Source organism: Epinephelus fuscoguttatus, linkage group LG16 (genome assembly GCF_011397635.1).
Source record: "Epinephelus fuscoguttatus linkage group LG16, E.fuscoguttatus.final_Chr_v1".
Taxonomy (NCBI): Eukaryota; Metazoa; Chordata; class Actinopteri; order Perciformes; family Serranidae; genus Epinephelus; species Epinephelus fuscoguttatus.
In genome coordinates this window covers 10,325,484-10,341,184 of record NC_064767.1, presented here as the reverse complement: position 1 = coordinate 10,341,184, position 15,701 = coordinate 10,325,484, and the positions used below count along the sequence as shown (strand labels likewise).

Genomic DNA, 15,701 nt, shown 5'->3' with positions numbered 1-15,701 from the left:
TTCCACTTTGGCATCTCCTTTGCATGTTACACAACGTCTCTGGGAACATATGGATAAGGGTTTACCATAACATGTAATGTTGCAGGTTTGCCCATAAACGGCGACTACGGAGATCACGACAGAAAGGTCTTGCACCTCATGTGTAACACCTAAAGCAGAGCTGCAGTCAAGACAACCTTAGTTGAATCTATGTTAAGTGAAGCCCTCGGGGGGTCGAGACAGAGGTTAATTGGATATACTAAAATTATGTTATTTCATTACAGACAGAAGTTTTGGAGGTTAGCCTAATAAAAAGGATGAAAATTTTAAAATAAAGTTAAGGTATTGCTTAAGTCTGAGATTCTTTCCCCCCATCCTTGTTGCTGAGCTAATCATTGCCTTCTTCATGGTCATCTCTAGAGACCATCTGTCAATCAAAAAGTTTAGATGGTACTGTTGATGTCACTCTCATTAGATATCTGATGGTAAAGTTTGAGTTTTCCACAGGAGATTTTCCTAAAACAGGGAAACCTGGTGAGTAGAGCAGCAAATATGAAGAGATTCCTGACTATCTAAGGTCAATTTAAGTCTACTGTGACAAATTAAGCCCTTATTTGATAATCTGGACACCCTACAATCTTTAAAGGGACAGTTCACACCCCAAACATACACATTTTCCCTCATACATGCAGTGCTATTTATCAATCTGGATTGTTTTGGTGTGAGTTGAAGAGCTTTGGATATATCAGCTGTAGAGATGTCTGCCTTCTCTCCAGTATAATAGAACTAGCTGGCACTTGGTGCTCAAAAAATAAAAACATGTTTGAGAGACTGAGCAGCAGTGGCTCTTTCTAGAAATCATGACCCAGTCACTCATAATATTCCAGAGACCTTGTTGTGAAAAGTTCAATGTAGAAACTATTTTTTGTTGACTATTTCGTTGACGAAAACTATGACAATTTTTTTTATCAACAACCTTTCTTCCTTCTCGAAAACGTGACGATGACGAGGCAAAAATAGATCCTGATAATAAAACTAAGATGAAATCTATGCTTTATTTTTGTTGACGAGACAAAAATGTTCATAGTCAACTATTGGACATTGAAAGCTGAGAACAGCCATGCCTGTAATTATCTTCAAATGGCTGGTAAATGCTAGTAAATAGTCTGCACCATGATGTTTTGCTAGCCAGCAAAACACTCACACCGGAGCAGCGCCCGCCGTTGTGTAGATGCACACTCCTTCCTTTTGACACTCTGAGCACCAAAGTGCCCTAAGTTCCATATATTAGAGAGAAGGTAAACATCTGTACAGCCAATATCTCCAACACTCAGCAACTCACACCAAAACAATCTGGATTGATAACTAGCATGTCAGGTAAGGGGAAAAAAAAATTGTACTTTTGATTTGGTGGTGAACTGTCTCTTTAAAATCCCTTACTGTGCTTCCCTGTCTCTGATAGGTAATTCAAAACAACTGGGGATTGTGTTCAGTAAATGTTTGACTTGTTCAGAATCCTGAAATCACACCGCTCATGTTGGCCAGCGAAATGATGAAACAAAAGCCAAATGAAAATGAGACCGCGGCTGTCCTGCTTTGATGTTCTCTTCTCCTCTTTCTCATCTTCATCTCAGCTATCCACTGCTGGTTGAAAGTGCAGTTGGACGCCCTTTAGCACTTCCTTTTCGCCCCATGCGACCAAAAAGGGCTGCTGGGATTCTTTCAGATGGCCGCCAAACCACCTTAGGCTGCATCTAACCACTGCTGAAGCCCACTGATCTGACACTGCAGAACCAGGCATTGTTTCAAATGCTTTCATTCACAGTCCCAGCCATTGGCAAACACTGTGAAATGGGTGAAATCCCAGCTTGGTGAAGCTGGCACAGAAACCTAGCATCCTGGATCCCTTCCACTTCAGAGAGCTCTGCCACATGCTAACTGTCATCCATGAGGCACTGCTAGCCCAAAGGGGGGTCTGGCAGAATGGGTGAGGGAGAATGGGGGAGAAGACGGGGGTGGTATAAACACTGGGATATACCCTTTACATACAAACATGGAAGACAGCATGGACTCTTTGGAGACGCAGCACCAGAGGCCATCAGAGGTGATTATTATTTATGCAGACACTATTCTGAGTTTCATATTCTCCCGCTTGTCTCACTCACCTGGCATCTGCCCAGTGTGAACCATCCCTGGGATCCACAGCAATGATGAGCCCCCCCTACCTCACACACATACACACACACAAACCTCCTTGTCCTCATTGCTGTCTACGCCTGGTAGATCCCCTGGCATGTTCGCTCCTCCTTCATAAACACTAGCAGCTGCTTGGGCAATTAGCCATTAGCTCTTTACTTTTTACTATAATACCCGGTCCTCAGAAATCTCCACAATTAGCTCCTTAATTGCTTCTAAACAACCCAGGCGTAACCGATAAATACAAGAAGGCGGTAGGTAGTTAGGTGAAGAGACAGGCTTCTGGGAAAGAATCAAGCTAGCTCGGAGAATCCGGGCTAAACTGTTCTTCCTCTTGCCTCCCTGAGCAGCCTTTGGCAATATTTTTTTTTTCTGGCGTGACACGGCTTGGAAAGGCTTGCAGGAGGAGGAATCACAGAGCGGGTAAAAAACACAAGGCAGCGCAGGGCTGATGCCTCATATTCAAATTGGAGCTGACACATCCATGCCCTTTATTCTGTGGTCTAACTATCACTTCTGAGAAATGCTAACATTCAGTGTGACAGAGGGTGTTACGGTGACTTTTAGACGGGCAGGAGACGGCGCCCCCCAGGCGTGGATTTGCGTGGCAGCGTGATATGACACAGCTCGCTTGACAGAGCAATAGGGATACCCCCAAGATTAGCTGAATGCATTAAAGGGAGGCATGAAACGTAGCTAACTGTTGATTAAATCGCTGTTACATCCATACTGGCGGTTCCAGTTAACCTGTTTAACATTGACAACAGCTACGCCACTGAAATGACAATGGCCTATGGGCCTAAATGTGCTGTCTGTTGTGTGTAGCGTCAGAACAGACATGTTTATCCAAGGAAGGAGTTGATGTATAAATGGTATGTATATTTTTTTAATGATAAGTCAATTAACTGATGAGTCAAAGGCAGAACATTTACAGAAATATATATAATTTTAAGTCATTCATTAAGCAAAAATGCAAATATTTCTGGTTCTGGACTCTCAGGAATTGCTGCTTATCTCTGCAATTTTAATACCTTTGAAATTGAATATACTACTTTTGGGACATATGACAGCCATTTTCATATTTGTTTCACATTTTATACATAGAATAATCAATTGATAACTTTAAAATATGTATAGAAAACTATAAATATGCAGTTGCCCAGAATTTACCTCAGGTCAGGGTGAAAAAAATGATGATGAAATAGCATTTAAAATACTAGGTACACTAAAACTACACATTTTTATGTCACTACTACAACAAATTTGAGATAATTCGTAATTTCTGTCTGTTCAGTATTCTGCTGATTTTCTGGCTGTATGGTAAATTGCTTGATATGTTTGTTTATTTAATGATGACCAAAAAAATATTAGTACATTTATATCAGCTTGCATGATTTGGGGCACCTGAATATTCTTCATATTTCTTCTCTGCAAAAACGATGCTTTAGACTCACTAAATGAGAATGAGTTTGCCTCAAAGATGTCGTGTGTTGCAGTTGCCCTCGACTCCCTTGCATTTATCGTTAGCGGTGGCTAAATATCTGCTGATGTTCTGATGAAACAAGAAATATGCCTTAACTTGGGAAGTGGAGGCTCCGACTGCAGGTCGTCAGTTCACAACAGATTCTGGCGTTCAATCAAAGAAACACAGTTGATTGGCTTCCCCAATTCTCTATATTGATAAACTGCTTCCAAATGAAAACAATCAAAGCAGAATCACGTATAATCAAGCATTGTAATTCACTGCAGCTTGTGTGTGTGTGTGCGTGTGTGTTGTGTAGTACAAAATACTATCCCAGCAGCACAGCACCTCTGTAAAACATTTTCTAGACAAATCTCTCTGCACCGAGTCCACACTGACTTTACTTACATTATCTCACTTTCCCCAGCGCACACACACACACACACACACACACACACACACACAATACCAAGGAGGTATACAAGCACCATCTAGTGCTTTATTCTGGAAATTGCTCTGCAGAATGTCAGAAATGTGTTGAAGAATCCCATTTCTTCTATTCCTTTTAATTTATTAAAAATATTTGTTCTTATTCAATTTGATGACATCATCCCAAAATTCTCTGTGTAGAAAGATGGCAACTTATTTCTGCATCACATAATAAGAACAAGATAAAATCAGGAATAAACCACCACCACTTTCAGCAAATCTACAAAGATGCAAGACAGTAAAATACACAACGGCCGTCTGATTACATTTCAAATCCTTACTTGCTCCACCTGACCCCATGACCTCTGACCTCTCCGGCAAAATATATGTGATACACAAGTTAATACCAATAAAAACATTTTGCCTGAAATGCCTCACAGCAATGCCTCACAAGTGATATCAAAATCCATTGATCACATGTCAAAAGTTTGGTTTCCTCGCAGAAATAAGTTTCTTTTTTTAAAACCAAATATTTCAGTCTTGATCGAAGGAGTCACACAGCGTGCTCAGTGGAAACTCTGAACACCGTTTGAGTGTGTGCACGCATGACATCGCTAAATATATAACAGCAACATTACTCATGTACCTCCTTTCTTCACCTTTCACAGATAAGAGGACGATGATGGTGGAAACATGGACTAGTTTCAACAACACGTGGACTTATCTGGAATCATCAGCTCACATGTCACTAACCTGTTACCACTGAAACCATTTTTCATTTGACTAAGACGAGCATGTGGAAAGCCAAATTTTTGAGCATTTACTCGGCAAAAATGGCAAATACAGTTCAAGGAATGATGTTACGAAACATAAAAGGGCATAAAAACAGTTAAAAGGTTTCTGTTTGAAGCAAAACTAACGTATAGGAAGTTTGCCAAACATGACATATCCTCTATCTATATCTGCACCAGATCTGAATTAATGTCTTCTAATACTGAACTACTTGAAACACATATGATTACAATAAACAAATACAAAAGTAATCCTTCACATTTTCCGTACAAAACAAACAAAGGTGGACTGAGAGTAAAAAAAAATGTGTATCTACGAACTCCAACAGGCTGGAAAAGTCAGTAACACCCACCAGCAGCCAAAACCAAGACAAATCCTGGTTGGATACAAAACAGTCTGAGACAAGTCTCAAAGGTCAGAAAAACAGTCCTGAGACAGAGACTGTGTTCAAACTACTCAGAGCTGAATGTCACGTTTGACAAATGTGTTTTAATTAGAAGTGTAAATATAAACGAGACTCAGATTTTGACACTGAAGTTCACTCCCTAAACACACTAAAACAAGAGATAAGCCGCTGACCCATCGGCCACCTTGGCTCAAAAAAGCCTCGCTGACATACTTAACCTCAGAGCACCGTGTTTGACCTTTGCTCTCAAGGCTCTGAGGCCGTTATCACTTTAGACTGGTTATGAAAGTATTCTTGTCTAAGTGTACCTCAGTGAGCTGCAGTCAAGACGCTGAACAACTGAGATCTAGTGACTCCACTCAAAAATGTGTTAGATGATAGAGTGTAATACAAGAAGGCTGCTTCACGCTCGTCTGCTGAAAGTGGGAAAGTTTCTCTGCGCTCAACTTATATCTGTGGTGTGTGTACAAGAATGATTTGTGACATCAACAATTTTGCAAGCACGTTTGGACCCAATTATAGTCAAAATACAACTTAAACAAGTGTGATGAGGAAAGTTTAAGCCTCCATGCTCATTCTCTGAGAGTGGACTTTTAAGCGAGGGAGGAGACATCTTGAGTCCAGGCATTAAACTTCTGAAATGAAAACTATTTGCATATTCACGGCTTGAGCATTTTCTATTGAGGGAGGAGGAGGAGATGTCATTTTAAGGGTTTTTAACAAGGTAGCTGAGCTTTTTTGTGGAAAAAAACAGACACAAATTAGTACTTAAAGTATTTTTATATGCCTTAAATCATGTCTCAAGGGGGTCTTTGTAAAAATAAAAGCTTATTGTTTTGGATTGGTGAATGCCAAAAGCTTATATTGTGTGCTGGTATTCTGCATAGTTGAATGATTGAGAACAAAATGGGAAACAAAGTCATATTAAAACAAACCCAAATTAAATTCTTATGCTTGCAACTGTGAGCCAGATGAGCCCATTTTAACCCAGACTTTCCATTCAGACTCTCATTATTTGGCCTTGGTTTATTGGCAACACTCAAATATGTTTACAAAAATACAACACATCCGACTTTGGGGATCGAATGGTATCTGATTGTTGTTGAAAGGACAATACTGACTGTTGACAATGGTACAAAGGCCGATCCCCACAGCCTGATGTTCATAAAGGGAAACCAGTTGCAGACACGGCTGTAGCTTTGGTACCGTGGTAACCTCAACAGACCTTTGTGGCATTTTTGCCAAGCAGCATGTAATATGAATTGTGCCTACAAATTTGTTTGATTCACATAATAAACATTTGTGAAAAGTGCGATTGATTTATTTGACATTACAAACAACAACCTTCACAAACAAGACCTCCGCAAACAAACAAGCTTCAGGCCCAATGAAGCCTGCACAATTACTGGCTCAACATATGGGCACAGAACTACTTCATAGTACCCAGCCGTCTGCCATAATATTTACTGTGCTGCCTGCAACCAGCCAAGAGTAATACAGGCTCAGATTTAATGTCTGTATTTCATGAAGTTCCCACATAAACTCAGAGTTCGGGAGCATAAGTGTGGACTTTTTTTTGTCCCCATTTTGTTGAAACTAACTTAAACACATGGAAGACATGGAAAACTGCAGTGATACTTGTTTTTCAAAGCAGGAACTGACATGATAGGACACACTTTACTTTAATATCTACTGGGGCACTGATGATACCCAACTTCAGTCCAGGGTCTGTCAAGGGCCCTTGAAGAGGTTTCAGGGTGCCCCAGCATTAATCTCCTGAGACCCTGTGTCCTCATATGAGGACGTCACATTTTGGGTTTACTTGTCTTTATACTTCATTCTACTTAACTCAGACCTGTTGTCCTTGTTCGGGGACACTCCTTTGTGCCATCGAGTGGTAGTAAGATCACAATACACTAAACCATGTAAAAACAAGATGGCAGGCATCTCTGTCAAGTCAGTCTGCAGCTGATCCAGACACAGAAGTGGACAAGGTCCAAAACCTGATCACATTTTATTGCTGAAATTTGTTTATTCATTATTAATAATGTTTGTAGTTTGATATTGCAACACATCTGACCAATTTTAGCAACAGTAACAAGACGCTGTTAATAAGAAAGTACTTGTTTAAGGACATCAGGATTTCACTGTCATCTCATTTAAGGACACTGAGACTTTATTATTGTTGACAATGTTTAGTTTTTTATATTTATCGGGTCCTATTGATCACAAACAGCTGGGAAAAATTAAAAATGTACACCAAACAAAAGTTCAGGTCTCAAGAGATTAACACTTTTCTTTCTTTTTCAAGATAAACAGCCCAGTGACATGTGTCAGAATGCGTTCTTCATAGTTTTCTCATCTTCTATCTAAATCCAAATTTAACCACTAATATTCAGTGTCAGAAGAAATATTCAGATCTTTTACTTCAATTAAATAGCAACATCACAATTTTTTGGGTAAATTAAGTTAAAGTATGTAGTATTACCAGCAAGTTTTACTTAGAGTATAAAAGTAAAAGTACTCACTATGGATGCAAAATGGCCTCCGTCAGGTTTAAATCATTATTTATTATATTATATGGTTGTAATATCACTATTGATGCACTCACATGGAGCAATATTTCAGTGATGAGGAGCTAATATGACCCTTTAATGTGGGTCTACTTTTTCAGTTAAAGATGCTGTTTCACTGTTTCTTTAACCCTTTGAAACCTGGAGTGACATCACTTTTCTTGTGCTTCTTTCAAACACATTTCCCAAGTATTCAAACCTTTGAACCCTGAGCAAATTGGTGCAATTTTCAGTCAAAAAATGAAAGAAAAAAAAAAAAGAGAGAGCGAGAGAGAAAAAAAGGCAATGAGCATTTTGGTAAGAAATGTCCAATAAATTGAAAAAAATTAAGAGAAAATTATTTTTTTTAAAAAAAAGAAAAAAGCTAGGGTAAAACTATAGTTATAATTATTATCAAATATTAATATTATGTTACAGAATTATTAGAATTTTAAGCACTCTTCCCAGGTTTTCTAGTCTGTTTCTTTTTTTCTTTTACTTCTTCTTGTATCAATTTTCTCTTTTTACTAACTTGTTGCTAATTTTTTGGATCATTTTTCCTTTCATTGCTCATTGCCTTCTTCTTATTGTTTTAATAAAGGAAACAAGCATATTTGCTCAAGTTTCAAAGGGTTCATTTATTATAACAATGTATTTATATGCTCACAATAACTTTTAAAAATATATATAACATGCAATTTGACTTGTAACTATAGGCCTATATGTTGTCCCACCTTCTCATTTTATGTTTTATCTTATGTTTTTATCATGTCTGTTTACATATGTGACATCTTCCTATCTTACATGTTTTTATTACATGACTTTTGTCATTTATAATGCATTTATTTTGTGCACATTGATGACATGTGCTATATAAATCAAACTTGACTTGACTATAGCTGCAAAATAAATATAGTGGAGTATAAAGTAGGCCTATTTTTCCCTCTGAAATGTATGACGTAGCATCATATTAAAATACTAAGTGAAGTACCTCAGAATTGTACCAGTACTCATGTAGGTTACTTACTAGCTGTTAAGTACCTTCCACAGCTAATCTTCTCATACTGTGGGCCTGTGTTCATGAACCAGCTATTTGTCCATTAAATTCTGGCAAACATTATTAGTTTTTCACAAAATGGCTTCCAGTATTTTGCACAACTATAAGCAACGGGTCATAAAAGTAAAACAGTGACACGTATTTGTTCATACATACCTTGCAACAGCTCAGTCAGCGTTTTATCTACCTCTTAACAAACGGTTGTCGAACGAACTGCGGCTAAATCTGCCCGGTCGGCTTCCGTAGATTGATGACGTTGCGGCCAAAATGGCGCCTTGCTTCAAATGAATGAGCTACGGGCAAAAACACAACAAAGGTGTTTGCGAAGACATGAACAAACGGTGAAAATAAAGTATTAGTGGAGCAAAGCTAAGCTACGGAGCATCCAGGAGGCAGTTAGTATCATAATGTTCACCGGAAGTTGCGCCGTCGCTGCTGTTTCAGTGAACAATGACAGAGCCGAGGACACATGCTGCTGCTGCTGCTGAGTTCCCTGAGCTGTGGAGGAGTGTGTCCAAACTTAGCCACAACAAAACACAGGATAAGACAAATGGACAGCAGATGCCTGGTACATCAGCATCTACAATGTGTAAAGGTGAGGCTGCGGATCGATTTAAACAGACAGTGATCTGCTGCTCGGTGCGATGAATTAAACAACGGTACAAACTGATGGATCAAAGCCTGTCTGCACGCTTGGAGGTGTGGCAGCGCTGTTGATAATGATCACAATATGTGGCAGTGACAACATGCTAGCTGACTTTTTTTACTTCTTACTTTATCTCATTACACACATTAACCTTTTAAGAAACCATAGGCATTCATGAATTATTGACATGACGTGACAAAGACGGAAATGAGAATTAATGTTGAGAAACCTGCTTGTTAGTGAGATTGTATTTGGATTTATAGAGTATTTAAATGTATACCAGTGACTGCATAAACTTGCAGAGCCACTCTTGCCTTGGCATAACGCTAGGATAATGTTTTGGGATTCAATTTGGATGATTAATATAAGAAATCCTATTATATGGAGCAGATGTGTAACCTGGAGAACCTCCTTATTTTATGGGCATGTGACTTTATTTTATTTTTGATTTTATTTTATTGGCATGTGACTTTATTTTATTTTTGATTTTATTTTATGGGCATGTGACTTTATTCTATTTTTTATTTTATTTTATTTTATTGGCATGTGACTTTATTTTATTTTTGATTTTATTTTATGGGCATGTGACTTTATTCTATTTTTTATTTTATTTTATGGGCATGTGACCTAATTTTATTTTTGATTTTATTTTATGGGCATGTAACTATTTTATTTATTTTTTGTTTTGTTTCATTTTATGGGCATGTGACTATTTTATTTTATAATTTTTTATTTCATGTTATGGGCATGTGACTTTATTTTATTCTTTATGTCAGAAATTTATTTATTTTATTATTTTTCTTTTCTTTTCTTTTCTTTTCTTTTTTCCTGGATACATATTCCTCCTAGCTTACTTACAGAATTTAATTTATTATGCCCTGTCTCTCTGGTTAATAATATGTGTAATATATTCATGATTTGTCTGTAAGTATGTTGGTTACAGGTGGGACGGGTATGTTCTGTTGTTGTGATGGACTTTATTATGTAGACCATGCGATGTGACTGATTTGAATATTATAAGATAAAAATTGCAACTCATAAAAAAGAAATCCTGTTAGATGTTATTATGACATTTGTTGGCATTATATGTTTTTGCAGGACTCATTTTTGTGTGTATTGAAGCGACTTGAAGCTGATATAATGCACTGATTATGACCAGAGACTTTCAGTTTCACCAGTGTCATGCCAAAAGAAAGTGTTACTGCTTGATCTGTGTTCTTGTCAGCATAGAAAAGCCTCTAAAAAAGCATCTGCGTCATCATGTCACACCAGAAGACGCCTGTCTAATCATGTGTAATGTCAAGTTAAATGCACTCAGCTAACTGTAACTATAGCACATGCACTGTGGATTACTTCGCCGATACGACCTAACATTTGATATCTGTCTGTCCACAGATTTGCAGAGTCCTAATCGCAGAGGCTACAGCAGATACCCCGGCTTGAATAATGGGGATTCTCCAGGTGATGTGGAACCATCGCAAGACATTATCTGGGATCCCACGTCACCCACCCTCGCTAACACTGGTAAATGACAGAGATATTCAACATAGAAATCACACCTGTATGACAGGCTCTAGATGAATGACAACATGTACACCTGTGCTGATCCTATTTTTTGCTGTTTTACTCTACTGCTTTACCTGATATGACAAATTGTTACATTAACATGCACACTAAAGAAACTTCTAATTGGCAGATTTTTAGGGCTGCATGTAGTATAAAATCTATTTGTTTCGATCTGTTTTCAGGGTCGAGACTGAGGAACACCAGAGTTGTGGAAATATCAGATATTGTCAACCGCATTGCTCCAAAGGTCAGCTGTTTCCTGTCTTTATAGTTCTGTCACTCCGTTCTGTGAGCTCTTCCAAGGTTTGAGGCTTCATCAGTTCATATTTTGAAAGAAATTCTTCAACGTTTTGCTTGTGTCTTACACAGGATGTGAAACGGAAGGGGACTGAATCTCCTCTGCTGCAGTGGATAGATGACAGCGCTGTCCCATGCACGCCGGATGTTCCAAAGCCAAGAGGCAGGAAGAAGTCCTCTCGGTGCGTTATCAGTTTACTGACCCAGATACTCACCTGTGATCCTCACTATATCCAAACATTAATCATTTTGAATTAATAGTAGTGGTTTTCCTGTTTTTTCTGTCTTTGTTGGATGTTGATTAGTGTCCTTATTTCCTCTCTACAGGCAGAGCAGTGTGGACGACCTCATGAAACTTGCCAGGCAGTTTGACGAGAACATGCAGCAAGACAGGGAGACTTCCGAACAGCTTAACACTGTCAACAGTAACCTCACTGAATGTGTGAACACTCCCAAAACCAAACTGACAGAGACATCATTCCTTAACACTGTGAAGGACCTAAGGTGTCCATCCTCGTCAGATCAGGTGGAGGCGGAGCTGCACGCTCTGTTCGACTGCTCCACTCAGGTAGTGAGCGGCCGGCTAAGCCAGGGCTCCACAGCATCAGCGCATTCACAGGAAGTAAAACACCAGCATTTGACTTCGACTTTAGCTGAACCTCGACAATCAGGGCTCAAGTCAGCTGACAAGTCTGCCCCAGCTGCACATCCTGCGGAAGAAAAAGGATCTTGTGGTTCTAGTGCCAACAACTGTGATGACTTTGATGACGACTGGGAGAATGACGACCTGCTTAATGACTCCCTTGTGCTGGCGATGACCCAGAATCCTGACCAACAACATGACGCCGACACTAAAACCACGTTGCAGTCTAACCTTAAGACAAACACTACTCAGATCACCTCTGTGTTCAAGCCTACTGCAAATACAAACTCAGCACATCAGCCGTCAAACTCCAAGCCAAGCTGCTGTGCACTCCAGGAATTGTGTCCCAAGCCAAAGACTACCAACCGAAGCACTTTCAAGTTAGAGCCCAACCCTCACTTCCATCCCAAGACAGCCGCCAAGGACGTTTCCAAGTCCAGCTTTACTGTTCTACAATCTAAATCAAAGATGTCTGACCAGAAATCTGCCACCACAAAGACACTGTCTATTCCTATTCCCAACAAGATCACTAATGATCATAAGGGGAGTCACACAGCTGCAGACTCTGGTAAAGACATTTCAGACAGCTTATGGGATGATGGGGACGATGATGCGCTGCTCTACCAGGTATGTGACAGCGTGGAGAGGATCTCCAACAGTCAGCCGCAGCGAGCGAGCCCCAGCAGCTGCCAAGAAAAACAAGATTTTGCTGTGGACAGACAGCGAAAACCCCCTGCGCCTCTGCCAATCGACACGTCGCAGTCCACAAACACCAGTGCCAGTGCTAATAGACAGTCGCCATGTGCTTTTGTTCGTTCTAACTCATTACCGGGGACCGGCAGAGAAACTGTGAACTTCCAAGGATGGAACATTCCCATGAAAGGTGCCAACAACAAATCAGGGATGTCTCAGAGCCTCCCAGGAAGCCATGTGAGTCTGGGCACATTTAACCAGTGCAGGGATTCCTCTGGAACTTTCCAGACTGGGAATGTGGATGTGAAGCCACATACAGTGACAGCCAGGGCGCCGCAGAACTCCACGTCCCATCACACGGCCTTCAAGAGAAACCAATCTGACTCAGCGGCTATAAGCAACAAAGGTAAGCTGTCTTGAATTTGATATTTAACCCTGGACTCTACTAAGTCTTTGAAACCCGAGCAAAGTGGCTTGATTTCCTTTAAACACATGGGAAGAAGGCAAGGAGCAACTTAACAACAAGTAAGTAAAAAGTTGCAAGAAAAACAAAGAACAATACGTGTAAAAAAAAAATAAATAAAAAGATTTAATTTCATATTAATTAAATGAATAAACAGAAATTTAAATATGTAATATAATAAATATAAATAAATATAATAAAAATATAGTTTTCTGGACGTCTGCCTTATTTTTTTTTTCTAAAAAAGTTTTAAAAGTTTAAATGCTTGTGAAAGCCGTCACAGCACAAAAAAAAAAAAAAGGATGAAGATCCAGGTTCAAAGGGTTAAAGCATTAAGACATAATGTAAATTAAGATTTAGTTTGATTGTTTTATAATGTTATCACGCAGAATTGCTTGTTTGTTAAATTAAAAAACAAATTCAAAATTTATTAACACTATTAACCCATCTTCAAAACACTGGAGGAAATGCATTTGATAAGCTCTATTCAGGAAAATAAGTAATAACTAAAATAGGAATGGCCCTAAAATAATGATACTGAATAAAGTTCAGTGCTTTTACTCTTCTTGGTGACTCTGTCAAACTCGATGCATCTTTGCAGTTTGCCTGTCCCATCTACTGTCCTCAATGCTTTACTATAAGCCTGGATATCGAAGTGAAAACTCACAAGTAAAACAGATGTCACATGTTGTTCTTATAATCTTTGACAGTTCAGTGCATGTGCACACGAACAGTTCTCCCTCAAAGCAAGTAAACATAGCCCAATGGCTTTAATTTGGGATGCTGTCAAGAGTCCAAACCTCAGGAAGCTTCATTGCCAATGAATTGCAGACTGATTTTCTTCTGGACATGGAGGGGGTTTTTGTACTTCCAAATCAGCTTCACCATGGGTACCCACTGGTCCTAGTTATGGTGGCGAAAGTTTTATGTTATCAAATTAAAACTCGGTTGTTCGAGGTTATAGCAATGACACACACTTTCTGATTTAGAGCTGCCTTAGCCTTTCTTCGTCAGGTCTTTGCAAGGGTTTTAATTCTCAATATTTCCAAGCAAACCATATTCAGTGTTTCCATTGATCATTCTCACTTCCCTGCCTTCTGTTCCAGTTTTTGTCACAAGCCAGATGACATCAAAGTGCTCTGCAGCCGAGATCGAGAAGAAGAAACAAGAGGCCTTGGCCAGGAGGCGACTGCGAATGCAGAACATCCCAAAACCATAGAGGAGCTTCGTTCTGACTGAAGGGATCTCATTGTACTATAATGAGACTTTACAAAACTCATCATTCCACACCAGTGTTTCAGCCGCCTCCTTATTAAGATGTTACTGATGATGATATCAAGCTGGTGTTAAGACCTCACTATTTCAGATTTATCACAGAAAGGATCTGGTGACTATTAAAAAGAAGTAAATACCTGCTGTAAAAGCTGCTGGATGTTCCTGCTGAAGGAACATGTTTATGTGAAGTGAGTTTTATGCACAGATTTATGTCTCAGATCTGGTGCTGGGGTAACGTTAAAGAGATTTTCATTTGCCTTTTTTCACATTTTAATTGTGCAAAATAGTTTACATTCACTTGAGTTAGAAATAATCACAAATGCTGAATAAACTTTTGTGTTTTCCAGCATCATCATTTCAGCTCTGCACAGATTTTGCTGATTTTTTCTTTTGCTTAAAAGTAGTAAATAGTCTCATCTCACGGTGCCTTCTCAAACTGTAACAGCAAGGGCTGACAGACATTATAACACGAGCTGATGTTATCCATCACACATTGGTGTCTATAATTTACACTGAAGGCAGTGATAAAACAGATTTTGTGCCTGCACCTTCTGTTGATGCATACTTACAGTATTGCTCCTACTTTATAATGAGAAGAGCATTTGTTTAGTTGATGTAAATTAACACCATGTTGTAACACAATCTAAAACCTTTGCTTAGGGCCAAATCGCTGAGAAATGACATGTCTTTACTATACACAGCAGTTTTTGTTTTGTTAGTATTCCTTGTTTGTATTTTTCCATGTCTTGTCCAGCATGTCACATTTTTTATTCTTCGATTTTGCACAGAATTAAGTGTCAGACTGTAATGACGGTGTCACGACCGGCATAATTTTAGACAGGTGAGACAACAATCAGATAAAAATGTTGGTCACCACTTTGTTTCTACTCTTATTCCTGAGTATGTGACAACAGATTTGACTCCAGCCTCTGTTACTTCACAACAACATGATGAACTTGGCTGTGTACATTGACCTAATTTAACAGTCATGATGTGTGTGCCTTGTATGACCACTTTTCCACTTTTCTATGTTTTTTCTGTCACCTGCCAGACCTGCAACAAAGCAATAAACATTTGAGACTGAATAAACTGCTCCAATCGTACTTGATGTTGACACACTTCCAAGGTCTTTAAACACTCCTTACACTGAGTACAGGCACCCCTGGTCGTTTTCTTCCAGTCACAGTTGCAGTAAGGTCTATTATAACAAGACGACTGCATTCTCAACAATGTTGACAAAGACAG

The 15,701-nt window shown here is 39.1% G+C and overlaps 1 protein-coding gene across 1 annotated transcript; it reads left to right on the top strand.

Moving 5' to 3' along the window:
* The first annotated feature begins 9,101 nt into the window (after positions 1–9,101).
* etaa1b (ETAA1 activator of ATR kinase b) lies at positions 9,102–15,529 on the top strand. Its single transcript, XM_049599974.1, has 6 exons — positions 9,102–9,468; positions 10,915–11,043; positions 11,268–11,332; positions 11,455–11,564; positions 11,710–13,124; positions 14,288–15,529. The coding sequence occupies exons 1-6, from the start codon at positions 9,324–9,326 to the stop codon at positions 14,398–14,400; spliced, it is 1,977 nt and encodes a 658-aa protein (XP_049455931.1). The 5' UTR covers positions 9,102–9,323; the 3' UTR covers positions 14,401–15,529.
* The last annotated feature ends 172 nt before the right edge of the window (positions 15,530–15,701 follow it).